Here is a 23,349-nt window from a genome sequence, read left to right on the forward strand (position 1 = left end):
GTTTGGAGTGAGGGCAATACTTTCTCCCCTTCTTCTGATTTGGCTTTGTAACATCTTCACACCACCAAAGCAGACAGGCAGCATTTTGTGATGTCATCTCATTGCTTATGCAGTCTTTTATTGGCTGCAACCATCTCAGCAAGAAGCAGGGTTGTTTGGGGTTGTTGGTTTATTTTTTTATATAAAGCTTTTCAGCCCCCTGGGACAAATTCAGTGAGGGCTTAGTTCTAGCCCCAGCGACTCCTGACAAGTATATTTGAAATGCCATACTTTTTTTACATTGAGCGCTTTTTTTGAGCTTGTCGTGCTCTTTGTCCCAGAAGATTCTTTATTAGCAGCAATCCAAAGAAGTCAACTGATCTTTCAGTGAGTCGAAAGGAACAATTGTGTGCATTTTCATAATCACCATGAAAACGCTTTATAGAAAAAATAGATAATAGTGGCAATTATGAGTTAGAATTCCTCCTGTTTCTGATCCCATTGTTTGTTTTTCTTCGGAGAAAATGTGCTTATTATTCTGGGGGATGTTGTTCTGATCCTTTGTCCTCTAGAAGCTCATTATTTTAAGCGGATGCAGCCTGTGAAGCTTCATCAGCGTCTTTAAATTTAGGATTGCGTCGATTGCCTTTGCTAAAAATGTCGCTTTTGGGAGAGAGACGAATGGCTGAGTTGGCAGTTGAGGCTGAGGATCTGGTGTGGAAGGAAGTACGGCAGGCTTGTAACAGCGCATAATGCGCTGTTGTGTGGAGGAAGTGACAGTGTGTTTTCAGATCCATGTTTTAAATCTTTTTCAAAAAGGTTTTTCCAGCTCTCTTCCAAAGAGAGAACGAGAGAGCGTGCCAATGTGGTCTAATGGTGTCATGGACTAGGAACAAGGAGACCTGAGTTCAAATCCACTTTGGACCATAAAATTCACTGGGTAACTCTGGGCCACTCACTTATTTCTCAGTGTAACCTACCTCACAGGGTTGTTATGGGGATAAAAATAATAATAAATAATAATAATAAAAATAACTTTTTACAGCCAGTTCCATGCACACCCCTATCTCCTACCAGAGCAATGGGTTGCTTGTACTGAGGAGCCAAGCCAGATGTGGCCCCAAGCGGAGACCTGATGGTGTCAATTGGTCTCTGTAGTGCTGGCAGCTGCAGTACCACCCTCTGGCCATCTGCACTGGCGGCGCTGTAGAGCAGCAGGGAACAAACCAGCTGTGGAGACCCAGAGCACCACACCCGAGTCATGCAGATCAAGTTTCCAGTTCAAGGTGTCTGGCCCCTTATTAGGGGGCAGGTGGTGATGCTGAACGAGAGGGCCCAGGCATTAGAAGATGCTGCCGGCAGGGGAAAGATCACTCCCCACCGTGGCTGCAAGGAATGGATTGTGACTGATGACAAAATCCTCTTGAGCCCCCCCACCACGCTGCCTGTCTCTAACAAAGCTACAGGGGAGTCTACACCCCACCTCTCGCTCATCTTCCTTTCTCCCCCTCACCCTCCACCGCGCCCCTAAGTGTAGATAGTACAAACAGTCTCCCGGTGACAGCCCTGATTCCCGCGACTGTGTCTTCCCTTCTCTCTCTTTTTGGCATTGCGGCATTAATAACAGACTACATTGTGCACCCTGCCACTTTCTCGGCACAATCGCTCCGATAAAGGGCATCCACTTAATTACAGGCCTGCCTAATTACAGCTCTGTGGAAGCTCATTTGCTTGGGAGGACCCGCGTTACATCTCCCGGCCGTTGTGGCATTTCTTTCGCTTCTCATCTGCTTTGCGTCGGGATTTGGTTTGTGACATTTATATCCCGCCCTTCCCCAAGGCACTCCGGGTATCTCCCCCTGCTCCTTTTAATACTTAAAAGTAGGCTAGCCTGGGAAAACGGCCATCCCTTCCACTGCTATCCTTTCCCCATCGGCTGTAGTGCGCCTCTGGGCATGTGGCAGCTGCCATTTTGATTTCCCAGAAGTCTTTGCAACACAGTGTCATATGGCGCCATTCCCAGGGGACAGAAGTAAAAATGGCAGCCGTTGGCTACTGGGAAGGAAATCACTGCTGTCCTCCCCCCCCCCCACAATCCAAAATGTGGTCCTCCATTTTTGCCATCTTCAGAAGGAGTACCAAAATTTGGGGAGCCCTTTGGGATCAACCCTAGACTTTGCTACTCATGTGGAGGGGGCAATTGAACTGCAGTTAGAGTGCTAAGAGTTCCCCGAGCCCTTTGCTCTGTCAGTCTTCATAAACCATCACATTATGGCTGATCAGATGAACATTGGAAGCTGCCTGCTACCGAGTCAAACCCAACTAGCTCAGCACTGACTGGCAGCAGCTCTCCAAGATTTCAGGCAGGAGTCTTTCCTGGCTCTACCTGGAGATGCTGCCAGGAAGAAAAGAGAGAAAGGATAAATGGTCCCCGTTCACACAGCTATCAGTAAGAGGGCAGTAATCTCAGCTATTTATGCTTGTGTGGACCCATGGGAATCCCTCCAACCGCTCAAATCTGGGTAACCCAGATCCTATACCCTCATAGGAACATAGGAAGTTGCCATATACTGAGTCAGACCCTTGGTCCATCTAGTTCAGTATTGTCTACCAGGGCTGGCAGCAGCTTCTCCAAGGTTGCAGGCAGGAATCTCTCTCAGCCCTCCCTTGGAGATGCTGCCAGGGAGGGAACTCGGAACCTTCTGCATGCAAGCAGGGAGGTGCTCTTCCCAGAGTGGCCCCGTCCCCTAAGGGATATATCTTACAGTGCTCACATATGTCTCCCATCCAAATACAAACCAGGGCAGACCCTGCTTAGCAAAGGGGACAATTCATGCTTGCTCCCACAAGACCAGTTCTCCCCCTCTTTACTTATGTAGGAGGGAATAAGAACTCTTATATCACAATGTTTTAGTCATCTGGGTGCATTTGCCTTTGGCAGCAGATCTTGGGAAGCAACAGCCATGTTGGCAATAGAGTGCTGTAGCTACATGGGCTGTCATCTGTCAATGTGCTACTCTGCAAAGCACACTCTATGGTCCTATGCATGCAGTGCCTTTTATAAGGCTGGGCCTGCCTCCTGCTCCTCTCCAGCCAGTTAGAGGAGATCTGATGATGTAATGAGGGTTGCCAGTCTACTGGCAGCCAAATGCATGCTGGGATAGCTCTCTCAATCCTTGGAGGACCCAGCTGCTGATTTCAGCAATGGAGACCATGGCTGCCCGGATTGTGTGGGTGCTGAGTTTGGAGACCCAAACAGAGGTTCTTCTCATCTGTGGCTATACCAGGAGCTCTTTACCCCATCCCCCAAAACACTACCATATGGTTGTGTGTAAGAGCTCATCTCTTATGAGATGAGCTTTCATCTCAGCTTCTCTCCCTTTCGCTGGATTAAAAAAAAAAAAAATTAATAAAATATAAATTGAAAAAGAGGTGAACACCAGTATCGCCTGGAACAGGGATTTTCAGTATGGGTGTACACAAAACCGGCTGGTCTGGTTTGGTTCAAGTCCAAACTGGACCTGAACCAGACTGGGCCAGTTTGGTTCTGCACCACCTCCCCCCCACCACCACCAGTTTGGTTCAGAGTGGGTTCGCGATTTAAAAAAACCAGACCCAGGACAGGCCCAGAAAGGTCCAAAGACTGCCCAGACGAGACAATTTTTACGGTAACAGAGGCCGATGCGGGGGGAGGGGAACTCTGGAGACCCCACTGTGGTGTAAGAGAAGCCTACCCGGAGGGGGTAAGTTTTTTTAAAAAAACCCTTTTTTAAAAATTACGAACTGCCCCCACCCAAATGGCCGGAGTGGGGTGGGGTGGGTCTGGTCCGATACTGAACCAAACCGAGGGGGTCCAGTTCGATATTGGACACTCGAAACAAACAGGTTTGTTGTCAAACCGATTCGACACCAAACCTGTTTGCACATCCCTAATTCCCAGATGTTGTTGACTACAACTCCCATCATCTCCAGCTGCGGCGGCCCTTGGCTAAGGGTTATGGGAGTTGTAATCTGGGACTCCCTGTTACAGCAGACACTGGAGGACAGCCATCATGCACGCTGAGTCGATGAATGCGATTCAGCCTGAGCTGCAGCCTGAAAGGGGTGCTGTAGATTGCCCCCAGCTTTGCTACACTTAATAGTTGGACTCCTGGAATCTCTTGGCGTCTATTTTCAGCAGAGGAATTTGGTTGCATTTTAATAGCTCACTATCTGATCAGTTAACGTGACCTCGGTTTGGCAAGGAAGAACACGTTCGCCCTGTAAGACAGACGGATATGCGCGCGCGCACACACACACACACACCATTTCCTTTCTGGTTGCATAATGTTGATTTCTTGTTAGAAATCAACATTATCAGCAACCAGCAACCGTCTATTTCTTCAGCTTCCTCTGACAGGCTTTGAGTGTCGATTTGGCTGTGGCAAGAGATTTGCCTGTCAGGTGAGGGCGTTGAGGAACCAAGGAAGCTCTGAGGAACTTGTTAAAACCTAGTTCTCCTTCCTATTGTGTTTGTATTTTTCTGAGGAAAAGACAGAGGTGGATATAATATTGATGTCGTTCTTTGTTAACTTCCTGCCCTGTCTTCCTGTTTTTCTAACTTTTTTTCTGGTGTTCTATAACTACTCTCATATAAATGTTTTACTGTGTTTTAAAGGAAACTCTCAATTTGGACCTTGAGCAAAAAAAAATTGGGAGGCAGGGGGATTCAAGTATGTTCAACAATTAGTCTGCCCTTCACACAGACTTCCTCCTGAGATGAAGCAAGACAAGTCTTATAGTGACATGTTGTTCAGAATGAAGAATGAAGAAGCGACAGTTATGTAGAACTGCCCAAGGGCCCATTGGTCCTCCAGATCACCTGGGTCTGGGTGAGCTGCAGTACCTTCTCTGGCCATATCATCTTGGTGGCACTGTAGAGCAGCAAAAAATTAGGCCAATAGCGCCCTCTACCTGAAAGTTGCCCTGGTAGTACAGGGAGCTGGGTGTGGCTGTTGGAGGCTCTACTTTGAGAGAGACACCGAACCACCGGATGCTTCTTTCACTCATAGGCTTGGTCAACTCCATTGAGCAATGTGAGGTTCTGAGCTGAGATGAGGGAGCTGGCAAAGATCGGGGGGGGGGGGGGGGGGCTTGCACAGGATCCCCTCAGACTGGAGGGGAGATCCAGGAATGCAGGCCATACAGATCCTAGTAGAACAGGAACTGGAGCTGAAAGCAACGCACTGCGTCAGATCTTGCGGGAGAATCACCAGGAAATCCTGGTGTTCACATGCTTGAAGAGCCCATCCAGGAACCATGCATAGATGATCACATGCATGTGTCTTTGTTTTGACCATTGTGTCTTCTCTTGCGTAGTGCTTGTGCTGTGTTTAAGCTATTCTTGGCACCATGTTCCAAAGAGTGGGCTGTAGATCTGATTGTTTGGACCATAATGAGGCAGCAAGATCGGGGGGTTGATGTTGTCTCTCTCTTTGTGTTTCCTCCAGCAATGGAAGGCGTGCCTTTTATGATCTCCGAGAAGTTTGCCTGCGCTTCGGAAGGGGTGAGTGCTCTTTCCCTCTTGCTCTGACCTGTATCCCTTCGCATCCTGCTGCACCTTGCCAAAGGAGCCCCGCCCACCAGGACCCCATTGGCTCCTCCGTTCCATGCCTACGAGACAGTTGAAAGGAGACCCAAGTTCAAAAGAGGTTCAGGGTGTGGAGAGCAGGTCTTGTAGGAACAAGCATTAGTTGTCTCCTTTGCTAAGCAGGGCCCACCCTGGTTTGCATTTGAATGAGAGACTCCATGTGTGAGCACTGTGAGATGTTTCCCTAAGGGGATGGGGCCACTCTAGGAAGAGCATCTGCCTGCTTGCGTGCAGAAGGTTCCAAGTTCCCTCCCTGGTAGCATCTCCAAGACAGGGCTGAGAGAGACTCCTGCCTGCAACCTTGGAGAAGCCGCTGCCAGTCTGGGTAGACAATACTGAGCTGTGTTCCTATGGTGACTAGTTTGCAGGATTTGAAAAAGGAGGAATGACGCATGGGTGATAGGTCTTTGGACAGATATGAGCCACAAAAGCAAAGCATGCACAAGGCCAGATACCTTTTGGTTGTGGCCAGGAGCAGAGATGCCCCTGCTAGCTGGGCAAAGAGGCACCTTTTTAACATGGTGATGCTCTTTATTTCGCAGGGGGAGAGCAACTGGCCCTATCCACCCCCAACACAGCATCCCTCCAGTGACTGTTGCTGGTGTCTGTCTTACATTTCCTTTTAGACTGTAAGCCCTTTGGGGACAGGGAGCCATCTTATTTATTTATTATTTCTCTATGTAAACCTCTTTGGAAACTTTTGTTGAAAAGCGGTATATTAATATTTGTTGTTGGATAAAACTAGATATTCCAGACAACGAGGGAAGACCATTTCAGAGATTCTCAAGCTTGGGTCGCCAGAGGGTGTTGGACTACAACTCCCAAGGGCCCTTTGGCCGTTGTGGTGGAAGATGATAGGAGTTGGGATCCAACAGCCTCTGGGGACCCAAGGTGGGGAACCCTTGTGTTGGACCACTTGGCCATTGTGGCTGGAGATGATGGGAGTTGTAGTCCAAGAAAATCCAGGCTGGCTACATGACCCAAATTTGGAGACCCCTGCCTTTGTACATGGCTTCTGAGCTCCCAGAAGCCTTTGGGTGACCTCTTCCCGGGCCATTGTCAGGGGTCATTATTTGGGGGCAGGTGCCTGAAGGTCCCTACAAGGTCCCACTGATGATCTCCAAGACCGTCCTGCTCCCTCTCGTGCCTTCGTGGAATATGATAAGTTGTATAGAAAGAGCTTTTGCGTCCCAGCCGTGTTGTTCTTGGAAAGCAACCTTTTGGCTTTTTGCCACCGGCTCCCCCTTCCCCTGCACGCACCCGTGGCACCTCCGCCGACGGCGGCCCAGCCTGCCCCCTCGTCCCAAATCCCTATTTCTGGGAGCTGCTTAAATCTTGAAAAATGCAAGCCATTGCCCGCATGGGGCGCCAAGTAACTGGAGCTGACCCCGACTCTGCTTGGTTGCCGTGGCGACGCTGGCCGGCTTCCAGCCTCCGCGGAGCGAGAGGCCTCTCTGGCCCCTGTTTACCAATTCCACTCTAGGAAGTTGAGAGGTCATTACGTCCTAATGAGGCAGCAGATGGACCCTCTGCTGGAGTCCGGGCCGCCGAAATGCGGCTGTAAGAAAAACCTCTTCCATCTTCCCTGCTTCCTCCTCCAGCTTGAGTGCCTCGCCAGTGCCAGAAGGTCTTTCGTGCAGCAAAGCGAAGCTGGTTGCCATATTCGGAGACCACGGCGCATGAGGGTTACAGCCGGCCAGGGTTTGGTCCTGACCAGGGCTGCGCAAATTTGGTCCTCCAGTGGTTCGACTACAACTCCCGGCACTCCCAGCCACAGTGGCCAATAGCCAGGGCTTATGGGAGTTGTAGGCCAACATCTGCAGGAGGGCCAAAGTTGAGTAGGCCTGGCTGATAGTAACCGAGCAACCTAAGTAGGGTTGCTTCCGTCCTTTCCCGGGGCCTTTTGGCCCTAGATTTGGAGGCGTGTGACCAGGAGACCTCTGAGCCTCAAGCCAGATTGGAGGAGAACGTCTTCTCTTGATGCTAGCACTGAAGCCACTGGACTTAAAGACCCCCAAATCGGGGTGTCTCCAGCTGTTCCTGGACTGCAACTTCCATCATCTCTAATCACAATGGACATCATCAGGGATGCTGGGAGTTGTAGGCCAATATCTGCAGGAGGGTTGTGGTTTGAGACTCAGCTGGAGGTCCCTTAAGACTGGCCAGGAGATTCTTTTCCGCATTGGTGAGATTCATGAAGCTGTCCCTATATCAAGTCGGACCATTGGCCCATCTTGACGTAGGGCTGCCAAACTTTGGGGAATGAAATAGAGGATCAATATTGGCTGAGATGGCCTCAAGAAACAATACGAGAAACAATATGAGAGCAGATGCTGGAGAAAGAGATTTATTCCGATGTGTCTTTGACGATAGATCTGTTTCAAGCAATCTCTACCAACCATTAAATATACACAAATATATGCAGATGTTGCATTGCAACTCCTATAATCCCTGACTGTTGGCCACTGGGCATGGGGGTGATGGGAGTTGTAGTCCAGATGAGCTGATGCAGCCCTGATCTAGCTGGTCTGCTCTATGGGTGCCGACTCGAATAGAAACAATTTCTGCTGGTGGGTGTTCTCCACCATTTCCCACTGTATCAAGCCATTTATGTCTTCAGACTTGCTTTCAAGGGTCACTTGGAGATGCTGGGGGAACTCCAGACCCTTCCTAGAGGACCGGCAATCTGACCTAGGAGAAGACAAAAAGGAGAGCAACTCTATGGGAGGAACGGTCCCATCAGGAGCCCTCTCCCCACATTTATGGAGTGGGGTGGGGTTATTTCTTATTGACTAGGGTTGCAAGCTCTGACTGAAACTATTCATGGAGATATTTTTCCCCAATGTTTTTCACAACATCAAATCATTCAAATCTGGTATGGAGAATCTCCAGTGTGGAGAATCTCCGGTATGGAGAATCTCCAGAATCTCCGGTATGGACAATCTCTAGAATTGCTTTCAAAAATCACCTAGAGGTGGGTGCCAATTCACAGGGGCCCCAGGACAGTCCTGGAAGGTTGACAGTCCTTGTCTACATTGACCAGAAATTGTTCGTCTATATATTTAGAAGCCTTTGAGATGAGGTGAGCGATAATGTAGAGGATGTAACTCAGTGTGCTTTGTGTGTTGGCCAGCAGTGGTAGATAGCAGGCATAGCTTCCAAGAAAGTAGTCATTGGGGATTGTAGTTGTTCTCTGCCCCGTGTGTTGCCAGGGAGCTAGAATTCCACACCAGCTAGGCCAAATGCCAGAGGAGATTAAACCTCTGCTAATCTGCCTCTTAAGACTCCTTAGATGCTGTTGCAAACACGTGGACCATGCTCTGTAGCGCAATTCTCAGAGGGGGATTGTTGAGGAGCGGAGTAGCAGCCTCCAGCCACTAGGAGGAGCACTGCTGCTTGCGGAAGGCTGCCGCCGCCACCACAAAAAGAGGCAGCGACAGAGAAAGCTGAGAATGGAGGTGTTGTTCCAACACACCTTTCCGGCCCGAGAGCCCTGAATTGAAATTGTCCATTATGAAGGGCGCCTCTCTGCTTTTGCAGATAAGTGTCCCGAAAGCAGATAAGTGTCCCGATAGCAGATAGCACTTTTGCAGATAAGTGTCAGAAATGAAAAGGTGGCTTTTGTGCTTCTGTCCCCTTGAGGGGAAATGGACAAGAGGAGGTTCTCTTTCAGTGGCTGCTCTTCTGGAATATGTGGTGTTCTGGAGACTTGATGGAAATAGGGTTTTGTGCCCTTTTTCCCCCCTTCTTTTTTTTTTGCAGAGGAGTCCTCTGACGTTAGGGATCCAGAGCATGTGATCACGGGGCTTATTCTGTGGCTTAAATTGGATATTTGTGCTCTTCCCCTATAGATGCAGCCCGTCGATCTCTTGGGCATCACGATCAAATCCTTGGCAGAAATCGAAAAGGAGGTGAGTCCTGCTAGGTTGCGGTGAGGGAGCACTTCAGCATCAATGCACCTTTTACAAATTTTCCCATGGGGTGTACCAAGCCTGTGCATGGCTTGAAATGTCCGATCCGGACCCAACATGAGAGTGGCAATGTCAGTAGAGGCCATTTTGGGTTTTCCGAATACAAAGGCGGCGGATATTTGGACACCCCTTTTCAACCCAAAGTCCCCAGAGCAGTTTGCATAGATACAAAAAAATAAAATAAATAAAAATGGCTCCTGTACCGTAAAGGGCACACAATCTAAAAAAAGAAATATAATATAGACCCCAGCCACAGCCACTGGAGGGATGCTGTGCTGGGGACAGACAGGGCTAGTTGCTCTCCCCCTGCTCAATACAAGTGAGTGGCCACTTTGAAAAGGTGCCTCTTTGCTCTTTTCGCTGGGGTTGTGTTGGGTCCGGGATCCGACGACATGTCTGTGAGATCTGTCGGGGCTCTCTCTCCCCTTTCCCTATTGCTGCAAGACATCTCCAAAGGACCCACGAGGAAGAGACAGAGGTCCAGCCAAAGATTCTGGGTTCTGCCAAAGTTCCAGAACGACAGCAGAGGCCTCCTGACCGTTCTCACGAAGATTTCCTGCTGTCGTTGAGGAACTACATCCCGTCACAGCCAACAGAGGGCATGTTGTACCGGTCCGATACCAGATGTATCGGACCGGACACAACGCACAGCCCAGCATGCAGTGTGCTCTTAAGACGTCAACCTTCTTATGTGACCAGAAAAGCTATCTTCTGCAAAGGCAGGATGCTTCCAAGTACCAGTTGCAGGGGAGCAACAGCAGGAGAGAGGGCAGGCACATACCTCTTGCCTGTGGGCTTCCCGGAGGCATCTGGTGGGCCACTTTGGGGATCAAGATGCTGGACTAGAAAGACCTTGGACCTGATCCAGCAGGGCTCTTCTTATGAGCCACCTATTTTCTTTGCTCTACTTCAGAAGAAGAGTCAGTGGGGGCGGGGAAGAGAGTCTGGGAGGGTCTAATTAGCAACCTTTCATATTAATCACTCTCGGAAAACTGGCAAGGGAGGTGTTTGGTTTAACTGCTTAATCCCAGCAACCCTTTCTTCACAAGCCTCTTCAAAGGAAGAGCTGTCAGTGGGGAAGGACCTGCAAAGCTTAATTTTATTCAGATATCCAAAGTGGGTTCTTCTTCTTCTTTTTTCCCCCCATCTAGGAACCTCCCTGGTTTCTTCTCCTAGCAGCCCAATTCTCTAGAACAGAGGCACGTGTCGTGCTTTAAACGAACGTATTTGCTTACTGGCAGGAATTCAGGGTGTGTGTGTGTGTGTGTGTGTGTGTGTGTGTGTGTGTGTGTGTGTGTGTGTTTTAAAAAATGCATTGGTTCCAGCGATTAAGTTGGGGGTTTGGGTTATTTTCCTCTCCCCCCCCCCCGCCCCCCCATGCCTGGTCCCAAATGACTGTAGAGATTCATCTTGATTATAATTGCTCTTACCCACGCATATCTAATTTGTGTCTTTTTAAGTGTTAATTAGTAAACAGTTTGAGCTGACATCTTTATGCGTTTGCGTGTTTGAAAAATAGAGCGCGTTGTTGATTTCGCTGTGGGCTATCTGTGACATCGTGGCATTGACGAAAAATTAATGAAGACGTGGATGCCAGTTTTTTCTTCCGAGAAGCTTTCTTGGGGTGGGGGTTCCTTAACAGAGCCTCTCCTTCATGCAATCTGATTTTATTTTATTTTATTTTATTTTTTAAGCAAACAGATGTATTCCCTTGTATCACTTACAATTCAGCCTCTTTGCTAAGCAGGTGTTGCTGCTTTCTGCATTCGTAATGGTGCTGTGCCCGTTTCCCCATCACCTTGGCAGGAGACAGCCTTGCACCTGGGATAACACCTTGATTTCTTCTTTTCCGCTGCCTCTTAACTTTCCATACTGGTTAACGTTCAAGAATAACCAGGGTTGGTTGGTCTTTAATTACTGCATCTCTTGTGGTCGCACAGTGTCATCTAGTGGCGGGACTGAGCATTGCGTCTGAAGCAAAATACGCTACAGCAGGGCTGCTCAACTTTGGCCCTCCCGCAGATGTTGGCCTACAACTCCCATAATCCCTGGCTACTGGCCGCTGTAGCTGGGGATTATGGGAGTTGAAGTCCAAAAACAGCAGGGGGGCCTAAATTGAGCAGGCCTGCACGAGAGAGAGGGGATCTCTATCATCTCTATCATTATCATCTCTATCTTTCTCCATCTGTCCTAACTGCTCATAATATGAAACCTTGCTATACCGGAGTGCAAGTTGTGTGCATAATGCCAGACCACATGCGTAGTTGCTAAACAGCGGCAGCTTCATTAAGGAGAATTGGTCTTGCAGCAGCAAACATGAATTGCCTCCTTTGCTAAGTCGAGGCTGCCCTGGTTTGCATTTGGATGGATGACTACAGTGTGAACACTGGAAGAGATTCCCCTCAGGGGATGGAGCCACTCTGGGAAGAGCATCTCGGTTCCCAGTTCCCTCCCTGGCGGCATCTCCAGGATAGGCCTGAGAGAGACTCCTGCCTGCAACCTTGGAGAAGCCGCTGCCAGTCTGTGAAGACAATACTGAGCGAGATAGACCAAGGATCTGACTCAGTAGAAGGCAGCTTTCTGTGTTCCTATGTCACCCCTGCAACATGGCCATAGGGGAGTGCTCCTTCCTAATATGGAGGAGATGGGGTGAACCGGGCTTCTTGGTTCGCCTTCTCAGCCTACGTTGTTGCAGGAACGACTTAAGCGAGTCTAGCAAACCAGGCGAGTGGGTCTGCATTGAGCTGGCTGTGCTGATCCCGGACAGGGAAGGAAATGGAATCCCTCTAATCAAAATTGGGCTGTACCCTCCGGTCTTGTTCCAGGCATGAGTTTGCTGCCATTTATCTCTCAGCTTGTTTCCTGTACACTTGGCTTTGTCAATGGCGTTGCTTTCCAGGAATCTCAGCGAGGGATCTTAGCAGCTCCAAGATTTACGGCACAGGCAGACGGAGTGGCAGCACCGGGGTGGGGGGAGGGAAAGAGGAGGGGACAGAAGGGGTAAAGTGCATTTCTGGGGGCTTTGTCCCACATTCTAGAGATCTATGAGAAATTACAGGAAGTGTTATCTTTATTATTGCTCAGGATGGTTATAGAGCTGCTTTTCCACAGGGAAGTTCTCGAAGCATTTTTATGTGGAATGAGAAGATGGTTCCCTGTCCGCCAGGGGCCTACAGTCTAAAAAGGAACACACGGGAGAGACCAGCGTCAGCCACTGGAGGGGTGCTGTGCAGGGATGAAGAGGGGCAGTTTCTCTCTCACTGCTCAATTAATCCAGGAGGCAGGTTCTCAATTAGTACGTGAGTCGTTTGGGGTGTTCACAAAACCAGCTGGCCAGGTTCAGTTTGAGTCCGAACAGGACCGGGCCAGTTTGGTTTTGCCCCCCATCGACCCCTCCCCTGGGTTTCGTTCAGTTTAGATGGGTTTGCAAGTCAAATATTTTAGAACTTACCCCCTCTGGGGTGCTTCTCCAAGGCCACAGAGAGAGGTTTTCCCCTCCCACCCAGCCAGCCTTCCTTGTGGCAAAAACCGCCTGGTTCGGGCATCTTTCGGCCCCTTCCATGCCTTCTCCCCTTCCGTCAGCCATTTTGGAGACTGCCGCGCATGTGCAGTGGGCCTCTGTGTGGCCTGGGTCATGACCCAGCCTCACAGGGGCTCATTGTGCATGCGCAGCAGCCTCCAAAATGGCTGCCTCAATGGGGGATAGGCCCGGAAAGGGCTGAAGAACACCTGAACCGAGTGATTTTTGCTACAAAGAGGGCCAGCAGGGTGAGGGGGAACCTCCACAGACCACCCCCATGGCCTTGGAGAAGCCCCCTGGAGGGGGAAGTACTATTTTTATATGACTCATGAACCCCACAAACGGCCGGGGAGTTCTGTCTAGGGTCGGACCGAACAGGGATTGGTTCGGTTCGACCCCGAACTGTCGAACCATACCGGTTCAACATCAAACCTGTTTGCACATCCCTATGAGTCATCAGTACCAGCTCAGGCCGAATGCCCAGAGTGATTTTTGGCCAAGTCTATCCTTCTAGAGATGGGAAAGAGGTAATAGCAATGTTGCACTTGCAGCTTCTTGTATATTATCCCCCCTTCTCGACCGCTACCCACTAACAATTAGGGTAAAATTGCAGTCATTTTTGCACAGAGAAAGCGGTTAGGGTCGGGGTTCGTGTTAGAGTTTGGGTAACAATGAATACATTCTTGTCCTCTCTGCATGGACTAATCTTTGGAGAACATCCCTGCCCATTTTCATTTCCGTTCCTCAGACAACACTGATAAAATCTTAGAGTCGTTTTTTTGTTTTCTACGCGGTGAAATGCTTTTGAAAAAGCCGTGCAAATCTGGCCACTGCAAGCCTGGTGGCCAGGACCATAAAAGCACAATAACACATTGGGAGCTGAAGGTCTTCCAGTGCTGTCACCTCTTTTCCATCTCTAAGGGTGTAAACCGTGTCCAACATCATAAGGAGCATCTGTCCCCTCGGATGGTATCGACCGCCCCCTGCTGGCTCATGCATGTACTACAGGGATGATTCCCGAGCTGTGTACCGTAAGAAGGCCTGAAGATAGTGATGAGCCTGGACTGTTCCGGAGGCCATTCTATAGGCCTCCGGACTGGTCCGGACATGGGTGGTTCAGGTGATTGGGCTGGGGGGTTCCTTTAAGAGCGAGGGAGGGTTTACTTACCCCTCCCGCCGCTTTCCCCCTCCGGCACCTGTAGTTCTTTTAATAAGTGGGGCGGCAGGATACCTCCCTGCCACCCCTTGTTATGTTTTGCTGCTGCTTCTGCTGCCGGCTACGCTGCAAAAGGCTTCAATAAGCCTGTAGCGCGTGCGTTTCATGTCTCCGCGACGTGCGTGTGTGTGCACCCGCACGTCGCAGAGACGTGAAGCACGCGTGACGTGTGCACACCCTACAGGCTTATTGAAGCCTTATGCAGCATAGCAGTCAGCAGCAGCAAAACATAAGAAGGGGGGGCAGGGAGGTATCCTGCCGCCCCAATTATTAAAAGAACTACGGGCGCCGGAGGGGGAAAGCGGCGGGAGGGGTAAGTCAACCCTCCCCCCGCTCTGAAAGGAATCCCCCAGCCCAGTGCTGGACCGCAGTTCCGTGGTTCCGTGCACACCCCTACCTGAAGATGGTTCTCTGTCTTCAAGGAGCCTACCATCTGAAAAGAAACACGAGGGAGAATCAGCCACCAGTGGAGGAATGCAATGCTGGGCTGAATAGGGACAGTTGTTCTCCCGCAAAGAGAACCACACACCTTAAAGTTTAGATCACTTATGGAATTTGCTGCCCCCAAACGTGACAGTCACTAGTTTAGATATCACGCAAAGGGGATGGGATGGGACACTTTTTTGGAGCGTAGGCCTCTCAATAGCTTTTGGCCATGCTAATGAAATGGAAGCTTTATATATAAAGGCAGTATACCCCCGAGAAGCAGAGGCTTGGGCCGGATGGAAAGGTGACTGCTTTCACGTCCTGCTCATGGGTCCAGCCAGAAGTGTCTGCCTGGTTACTGCTGGAAGCGAGATGCCAGACTCGGTGGACCTCTGGTCTGATCCAGCACGGCTCTTCTGATTTGCCTTCGCCGTTGTGGATGGAACTTCCATGTTCATAGGCAGTCTATCAGAAAATGAGACACTGGAGACATAAAAACTGGGGGGGAACGATTGTTTTCAGGCCTTGCTTACTTGTTTATTTATTTATTTGATTGATTGATTGATTGATTTACCACCCTTCCAAAAATGGCTCAGGGCAGTTTACATCAAAACAAAAACAATTAAAACCAATTAACAATTGAAATCAAAACTAAATTAAACAATTAAAGTGCTTGTGGACTTTCTGGAGGTATCCAGTTGTTCACTTGGGGGAAATAAGATGTTGGATTAATGGGCCCTTAGGCTGATCCCATCGGGCTCTGCCAGAATTTCATTTGGAGCCTATAGCACAAGCCAAATAATACTTCCGAGTTTGTGGAAAGGGTTTGTGACTGCGGTGAGCACACAGAAGTACAAGAAATGTCAAATATTCGGAGGCAGAGCTAATGCTGGGTCTGAATCCAGGAAGTCAGTTTCTTCTTTGGGTATGCTCTGATTAATAGGTAATGGTATTCACTACTGAGTTTGTGTGTCTGTGTGTGTGTATGTGTGTGTGTACTGCTGCATTTTTGCCACAAGGTGGCAGCATTGCCATGCGCACGTTGTGACGCCCGGCTCATTCAGGTGTTTTGGGCAGGATTTCTCATTTAACCCAGAGTGGATCGTCTGGAGGATTGTAACTACACCAAACCCTCCTCCTTTCCCCGTTCACCCACCCTCTCCAGTAACAGCTTGCTGTGACGTTAAGGGAGTACTGTTTATATTTGTTGCCATTCCACAGCTGTACATGTTGGTTAGCAAAGTCACTCGGGTCCCTGCCCGGAGAAGCATGCAAATTGTGTGTGGCAGATGGCACCGGGAGACGCATAATTTGTCCGGGAGAAAGAGAGTAGGGATGCGCGGGTCACTTCTGTAAACGCTCTGGAGCGGTGCTCTTGGTAACGGGAATTCTCAGCTGTTGACTACAACTCCCATAATCCCCATTGCAGCTGGGGATGCTGGGAGTTGTAGTCAGCCACATCTGAGAATCTCTGGCGGGCATCTTTTTATCACTGGACGGTGGCAATTATTCACTTCCTGCGGAGATTCTCAAGCTTGAGTCTCTGGAGGCTGTGGGATTACAAAAGCTGTCACCCCCTCCCAGCCACAGTGGCCAGAGGCAGGGGGTAATGGGAGTTGTAGACCAACAGGGGTGATGGGTATGGTAGTCAACAGGGGGTGATGGGAGTTGTAGTCCAGCATCAACTGGGGACTCCAGCTGGAGAACCCCAGACTTGCTGGATTTAAAAAAGGCACCCTTGTGGTAGGACGCCTAGAATGTACAACCTGTTTAGGCATGTTGTTCAGGCATGTTTCTCTCTCTTTCCTGCAGTATGATTACAGCTTCAGGACTGAGCAGAGTGCCGCGGCCAGACTCCCCCCGAGCCCCACTAGATGTCAGCAGCTGCCACAGTCCTGAGATCTCTCCGTTCCTCGGAGCTGAAGCACACGTACTACTGAAAGAGGGTAGCCACTTGCCTGCCCTACGAACAATCTTCTCCTCTTTGCCCCTCCTTCCTGACCAGCCGTGTTCCTGGAACCCTTTCCAGCCAAAGGGGACAGACCCCGCCCACCACAGTGATTTGCCATTCTTTGTACAATATATCCAGATGTGGTTTCTTCTTCTTTTTCTTCTTCTTCTTCATTTTTTTGAGACTTTTGGGCATTTTGATTGGACCTTCTCAGCAACTGTCCAGACTCTTCAACTCCCTTTGGGATCACTCTGCACCATGACTAACGGAGATGGCTGCATTCTCCCATCTCTTCTTCTTTTCCTGTCGAATAACCAGTTCTACCGAACGGTTTCTAATACCCAGCCGAGACATTTGGCGGGGGGGGGGTGGGATCAAATTGCACACCATCTAAGAAGCAGGCTTCTGATCCCTGGCTTCTTTGGGAAATAAAATCACGAGCTCGTCTAGCCTAGAAGACGCAAGAAAATCCGTCTCCAGAATGGTGGCATATCTTCTGTCCTTGAACTTGGATCTATATCTCCGTACTGTTTGGAGAGTCTTCCTCTCTCTTGTACAGAGATGATAATCCCTTTCGTCCATTCAGTTGGCCCGCGTTCTTCCATCACCTGTGGTCATTTTATCCAATGCCCACTGATCAAGGAGGGGAAGAATGATCATTTGCCTTCTCTGTGATCAAAATAACACCGCCGATCATTGGGGGTTGGAATAAGCCCGAGGATTGGGTTGCAACACCAGGAATTGCACTCACTCTGAACCATGTCCGAGAGGTCTCCTGTCCGGACGCCGCTGATCTGATTCGAAGATCATCCCATTACAGACTCCGTTTCCAAGATCTCCTCCCCACTTAGGCACCTTCTGTTTGAACAGAGGGGGAACCAGTTTGGACATTTGCCTGGAAGCACAGCTGTCGTTCCATGGTGCCCTCTCAGAACTTCACAGCAAGCCTAAAAAAAATTTTTTTTAATGTCCTGGTGTCCTCCTCCTGCCCCAAAATACTTGAACGCAGCAACTAAGCCACCAGTAGAGTGTGCCGCCATTTGAGTTGGCTCGTAGGTCTTTGTTCCCCATGGGCCACTGAAAATGAGTGTTACCACCATGTGTGCCTCAAGAACCCTTCCCAGAAGGAACCAGGACCTGGTCTCCTCCTGCCAGTCAAAGGGCAAATCCAGCTTCACACTGCAGCATGCTCACGGTGGCTGTCTCCCACTCTCTCCCTTCTGAGCCCCAAATGCTTGTCCTGAGGATGAAATGTCTGCCTGAACTTAAGTTATTTTAGAAAGCCCGTCTCACCTTTTGGAGCTGTTTCACAACCCCAGAACCAATACTGTTGTGGCAGCCTAGATGGATGGGCTTTTGCTCTCTCTGTGGGACAATTTTAAAAGCTGCAGGGTTCAAATGTGGCATGTTTAAATACAGACTGTCGCACTGTATTACAATGTGATCGCCACGGCAGGTGGCTTGACGATCGTGCTTCTCTTCCTTCTACATTTTTCTCTAAAAGTTTTCACGCGGGAATGGGCGCCATTTTGTACTGTCTTTAATGTGGTGCCTTTTTTAAATCCCCAGATTATAGTTGTGTTCTGTAGCAAAATTTCCCAGTGTTAGGTCCCCAGATTTGGTTGGCCTACAATGCTCATCATAGCCAAAGGCCATTAGGGTGGGGGATGATGGGAGTTGTATTCCAACCACATCTGGGAACCCAAGAGTGGGAAACCTATAGGGAAGGAAAGTTAGTTTTCTGGGAGGGTTATGTTGATGTTGTGGCTATCTTTGTGGTATCAGAAAAAGGGTAGATCTTCATCTATGGAGCATCCAACCCCTACAGTCATGTGGACTGACTCAAGTGAGGGTGGTTCTCCAACTGTCTACCTGGATCTTCTGTGAAGTCTACATAATTGGTTGTGTAGAGAATCTCCTTGACTCATCCCAGATTTTCTAGTCCCAGATTCCATCCTGCCCTGGTGCATTGGTCTTTGCTGCTATATTTTTTATTATTATTATTATTATTACTGTCTTATGGAAGGTGTTAACTGACAATTGTGTGGTCATCAGCAACTGGAGATGAAAAACTGAAGTGGCCTTCATTGCATCATTCAAAACTGGTAGGTTGCGAGTTGTTGGGCGAGGTTATTTGTCCCAGATTTCTAACAACTCAAGTTTGTGGGGGGTTTTTTAAATGAGGTTGGGAAAGAAAGCGTGCAGTTCCTGTGGCCCATCAAGTTCTCATGGCTGGATTTTCAGCATATCCTCCCTTGGTTGCCCCCCAGACTTGTGTTTGAGTTCCTTCCTCATTGCACATATTCTGGCCAGAAGGCTACCTGCTCATCATTCACATTGGTCTGTACCAACTGTATTAACTCACTGTATTCACTGTATTATTGAGCCTAATAGGCAATTGCTCCCGATCAACGTGCCCTGAAGGCTCAGATCCCTTGACAGCGGCCAAATTCCGATGGCCCTCCAGTTCAGAGGGTGATCTGAATTCAACAGGTATCTCTTGTTCCTTAAACTAGAGCTGGCCCCACATGCCCTTTGTTCTGAAGGACACACCTTCCCTTTCCCAGAACGTCTTGGCTGGTTTGCTCTCTGCTTACCTGCCAGTGTGTGGTAGCCTGTCTTCCAAATTGTTTTAAAAACAAAATGAATTTGGTGGAGAAGCTGAAGATAAATCCACATGGGCCTGACCATGTCTTTAATCTGGATTAGGTTTCATTTTCCGAGGCAGGGACTCTATTACCATGGTTTTTCTTTGCCTCTGATCTCTTATTCTTCAAATTCTTCAAATTCTCTCCTGAAGGAGCTCCTGTCTTCTCCTGAGAGGACTGAAGTTTGTTTCTGGACTGGTTGCCTGTGTCAGCATCCATTCATCTTCCCCAGAAGCCTTTGTGGGGGGTTTTAGCTATTCCTGCCCATTGGGGTTTTGCCCCATATTAAAGCATCTTCTCTCTATGAAGGCACTTTTACAGAATCCCTCAAAGCTCTCCTGAAAAACTGGATTGAAGATGAATTTAGAGAGGTGATCTTTCTTAGGCTTAACTTTGCTCTTTTCAGTTCTGTGCTTGGGGTGCAGTCACCTTCCTGGCACGCAATGAGGTCATTCACACAATCAAAAACTGTGTTCTACCCGGGTTTGGGAGCTGTGTGTGCTCCCAGTTGTTTGGAAGCAAAGTAAAAGGAAAACCTGGTAGAGGTGATTGTGTGGAAGCAAGGTAGGAGAAAAAGCTAACCAGGTTATCTTCCTATTTTGCTTTCACACAATCACTTCTACCCAGGTTTTCCTCCTACTTTGGTTCCACACAGCCAAAAATTGGACGTACACACAGCTCCCAAACCTGGCCTGAACACAGTTTTTGACTGTGTGGATGACCTTGATGTATTCTATTGAGTTGGCATCAGTGGTTAGTATCTCATGACCGCTCTTCTTCCCTTCTGGGATTGTGATGAGACCCATGATGTGGGCCCATAATGAGACCCATGGGATTTTGGAATCCCCCTGAAGATGAAAAATGGGGCTGTCCATGTGGTGGTGGTTGGGTGCCCTCCATGTCTTGAACCCATTCATTAGAGCAAATTTCCATATGGATCCTACTGTAGGGTGACTGGGGAAGTGATCAAAAGACAGAAGAATTGCAGCCGTGAGACACTCACCCCACAAGCCTCCACAAACAGTGGGTTGAAAAGCCCTTCTGTGAGCACCCCTGTGGTTTTGGCCCAGTTCCTACATTACTGCATTGAAGCAACTTCCACACTGTGGAAGTAGTATCAGCCTGAGGCCTACTTGCACAGACAGCAGATGGAGAGGCCGGCCTGTTTCAGGACTATACCACTTCCAAGCACCTTTTCTTGCAAACCTGGAAACGTCTCCACACTGGGGCCGGCCAAAATATAATTTGCCCTCTAGTCAGGCTGGTCCTGCAATGAAAATATAAAGGAAGCTCTCCAACCCTTGTAGAGGTAATCTGGGACCTATGGAGGTCAAGTGTCCAGTCCGTTCCATACTGGTGCACAGGTTGATCTGTCTCCCCCTAATGGTGGTTACTGGAACAGCAGCAAGCATTTGGAAGGGCAGAGCCTCTTTAAGCATGATGAATATCTTCCACCAATGGCACAATGGGAAAGGGAAAGGTATGCACCCCATGTGTCCAATATCATATGACATGTTTTGCATATGTCCACTTTTCTGTGCATACACATGATGGCAATCTTTGGCCAATTGTGCAATTCAATGGTTGAGTGTTGCTGTGTGCTGTCCCAACGCTTACCATTAGGGGGAGACAAAGTATTTATGCAGTTAAGTTTACTTTAAAACAGCAGCTGTGGTTGCCTTGGTCATTCTGGTGCCTAGAGAACATGATCAAACTGTGTGAATCAGGCTGGATGTCAATGCAGCTTTTCCTGCCATTGTAGCAGCCAGAAAAAGTCTAAGCCAAAATTCTGGAAACAGCTACCGCCTTCTCCATATTTCATATGTGAATTCTGCACCCCAGGCAATGGTGAGGTCACAGCTGCCCACGTCTGAAGAACTTTGCCGGTGTGAACTGGTTCAAAGCCAGTCAAATGGGTGGAGTCGGTGTGTTTCTATGTCCAAGTGGCTTTTAAACCCATGAAGTAAAGGCAACGATTTGAGAGAGGCAGAGAAATGGCCTTCCACTTAAGATCAAGCTTGATACTGTGGTTTTTCTCTTAAAATGTGTGGGGTGGGGTTATACCAGACGTGAAGACACAGACAACTTCTGGATAGTGTAATGTGAAACTCATTGGTAAAAGCAGCCGTTTAGAGACGTCAGATCATACGGGCGATTTCGCCCCCCTTCTAATGCTGTTATATGCAGTTGGGAATCTTTGGCTGTGTTTGTGTGTCTGTGGTCATATGTATTTCTTTTTCAGAATGTTATGCATTTGATTTGCGTCGGGACATGGAACGTGGATTAATGTGTTCATTAAACTTATTAATAATGTTATCCTTCCATATTTATTTTAGATGGCCTTCCTTGTCTTTTGCAAAGGGAAGTTTGGTGTGAGAATTTAGTCTGTATTCTTAATATAATTTGTTTAAATAAAAATTGGTTCTAACTCGCTCCTCCTTTCTTGAAAGACTCAAATGGTAGTTTGGCTGGGCCAGCGGTCTGTGCAGCCGTAGGGTTTCCACTGCAGGATTTAACTAATCGGAGAGAGTGGGTGGCGATTCTGCTGGAGTAGTCATGAGCTCGAATTCTACCAAAGCAGAAAGTCTCTACATATGAAAAATCAGCACCTCCAGGCGGGAGGGAAACCTTTCTTGAGGAAGAATGCGATGGGCAAAAAGAGGTAAGGTTTGGATTCTGGTGAACTTCAGCTATGAACAGTTGTGACTCTAAAAATAATTAGAGGTGTGCATCAATGAATTTTTCGAATCAAATTTTAAAAATTCATTTAGAATTTGAATCAAATTTGAATAAACTCTACCCTATTTTGGTGCCTTTTTTAACCAACCGGGGGGGCTGAATGGTTTTTTTTTTTTTGAAGTGCCAAACAGCTCTCAAATTGAATATCGGTAATTTGATTCAAATTGGAATCAAATCCAATTGCCCTTTTAAGGGGTGATTCAATTCGGATTTGAATCACCCAGATTCGAGTCGAATCGATTTGAATTCAACTCGATTTGCACATCCCTAAAAATAATGCAAAATGCCTAGAAGGGGCCTGGGGTACCCAAATGGGGCAGGTCTGCCCACTCCGTTATAGTCTTGCTTTGGTACATAGAGGCCTGTCTTTCATTTTGCCCTTAAACTCAACATGCACATTGATGCATTCAAGTAGAAGAACTATCATTAAAAGAGCCAAGTGGGAAAATCGCTCCTGGAGCCAATTTTTGTTGATTCAATTTCTTGGCCTTGTTCTTCTCCTTCTCCCCACTCGCTTCTTTCTCTTGTCACAGAGCAACCTGGCAGCTCAAGAGGGGATTTTCCTCACTCGCTGGGCCCACCCAGACTCTCTCTGCTCTCCATTCCAGCATTTCCTCCTCGGAACTCGGCAGACGGTGGCCTCTTGGTGTCTCCATGCGGTTACACACTTTTGAAAGAGCCCCAAAGAAAGACAACAATGCTCTAATCAATTCAAGGACCCCCAAAGACAAATATTATTAATTCAGCTCTGACTGGAACAAAAGCGGGTTGTATTTTTAAAATAATAATAATAATGAGCTCAGGGATCTGAACGGGCTTTCATGTGGGCTTGGATATAGTGTGTTCATTCTAAAGTCTTGGCTAAGGCAGAATGGAGTGTGGGTGGGGGGGAGAGAGAGTTGACATGTTCAGAATTACCATGTGGTGCGGTCCTGTTGGGACCGTCTCACTTCAGAGTGCAAGTCGTGGGCTTGCATGTTTGAGAACAGTCACGCGGAGAACTCTTAAACAACTGGTTCATCAGGATGCTCAACCCCTTTCCCCCCTGTGGGGCTAGATTTCTACAAGAGGTTTTGCCACAGGCAACCATTCCGACAGGCTTTCTCCCTACCGGCTGGTTGCACCCATTGTCCGTATGGTTACAATGAGCACTGTAGTCCGTATGGTTACAATGAATGAGCCCCTGGTGGCGCAGTGGTAAAACTGCCGCCCCTGTAACCAGAAGGTTGCAAGTTCGATCCTGACCAGGGGCTCAAGGTTGACTCAGCCT

The 23,349-nt window shown here is 48.5% G+C and overlaps 1 protein-coding gene across 7 annotated transcripts in view; it reads left to right on the forward strand.

Annotated features, from left to right (window-relative positions):
* The window catches only part of MVB12B (multivesicular body subunit 12B), a 165,343-nt gene that overhangs the window by 97,636 nt on the left and 44,358 nt on the right, over window positions 1-23,349 (forward strand). For 5 of the 7 annotated variants that reach the window (XM_053281992.1, XM_053281985.1, XM_053281987.1 and 2 more), the window contains exons 8-9: window positions 5,469-5,524; window positions 9,460-9,519. In XM_053281992.1, the coding sequence (XP_053137967.1) occupies window positions 5,469-5,524; window positions 9,460-9,519 (116 nt within the window). Of the gene's footprint in view, window positions 1-5,468; window positions 5,525-9,459; window positions 9,520-16,553; window positions 21,769-23,349 lie in introns of those variants that run through there. The other 2 variants (XM_053281986.1, XM_053281990.1) reach the window with 1 other exon arrangement.

Source organism: Hemicordylus capensis, chromosome 17 (assembly GCF_027244095.1).
Source record: "Hemicordylus capensis ecotype Gifberg chromosome 17, rHemCap1.1.pri, whole genome shotgun sequence".
Lineage (NCBI taxonomy): Eukaryota > Metazoa > Chordata > Lepidosauria > Squamata > Cordylidae > Hemicordylus > Hemicordylus capensis.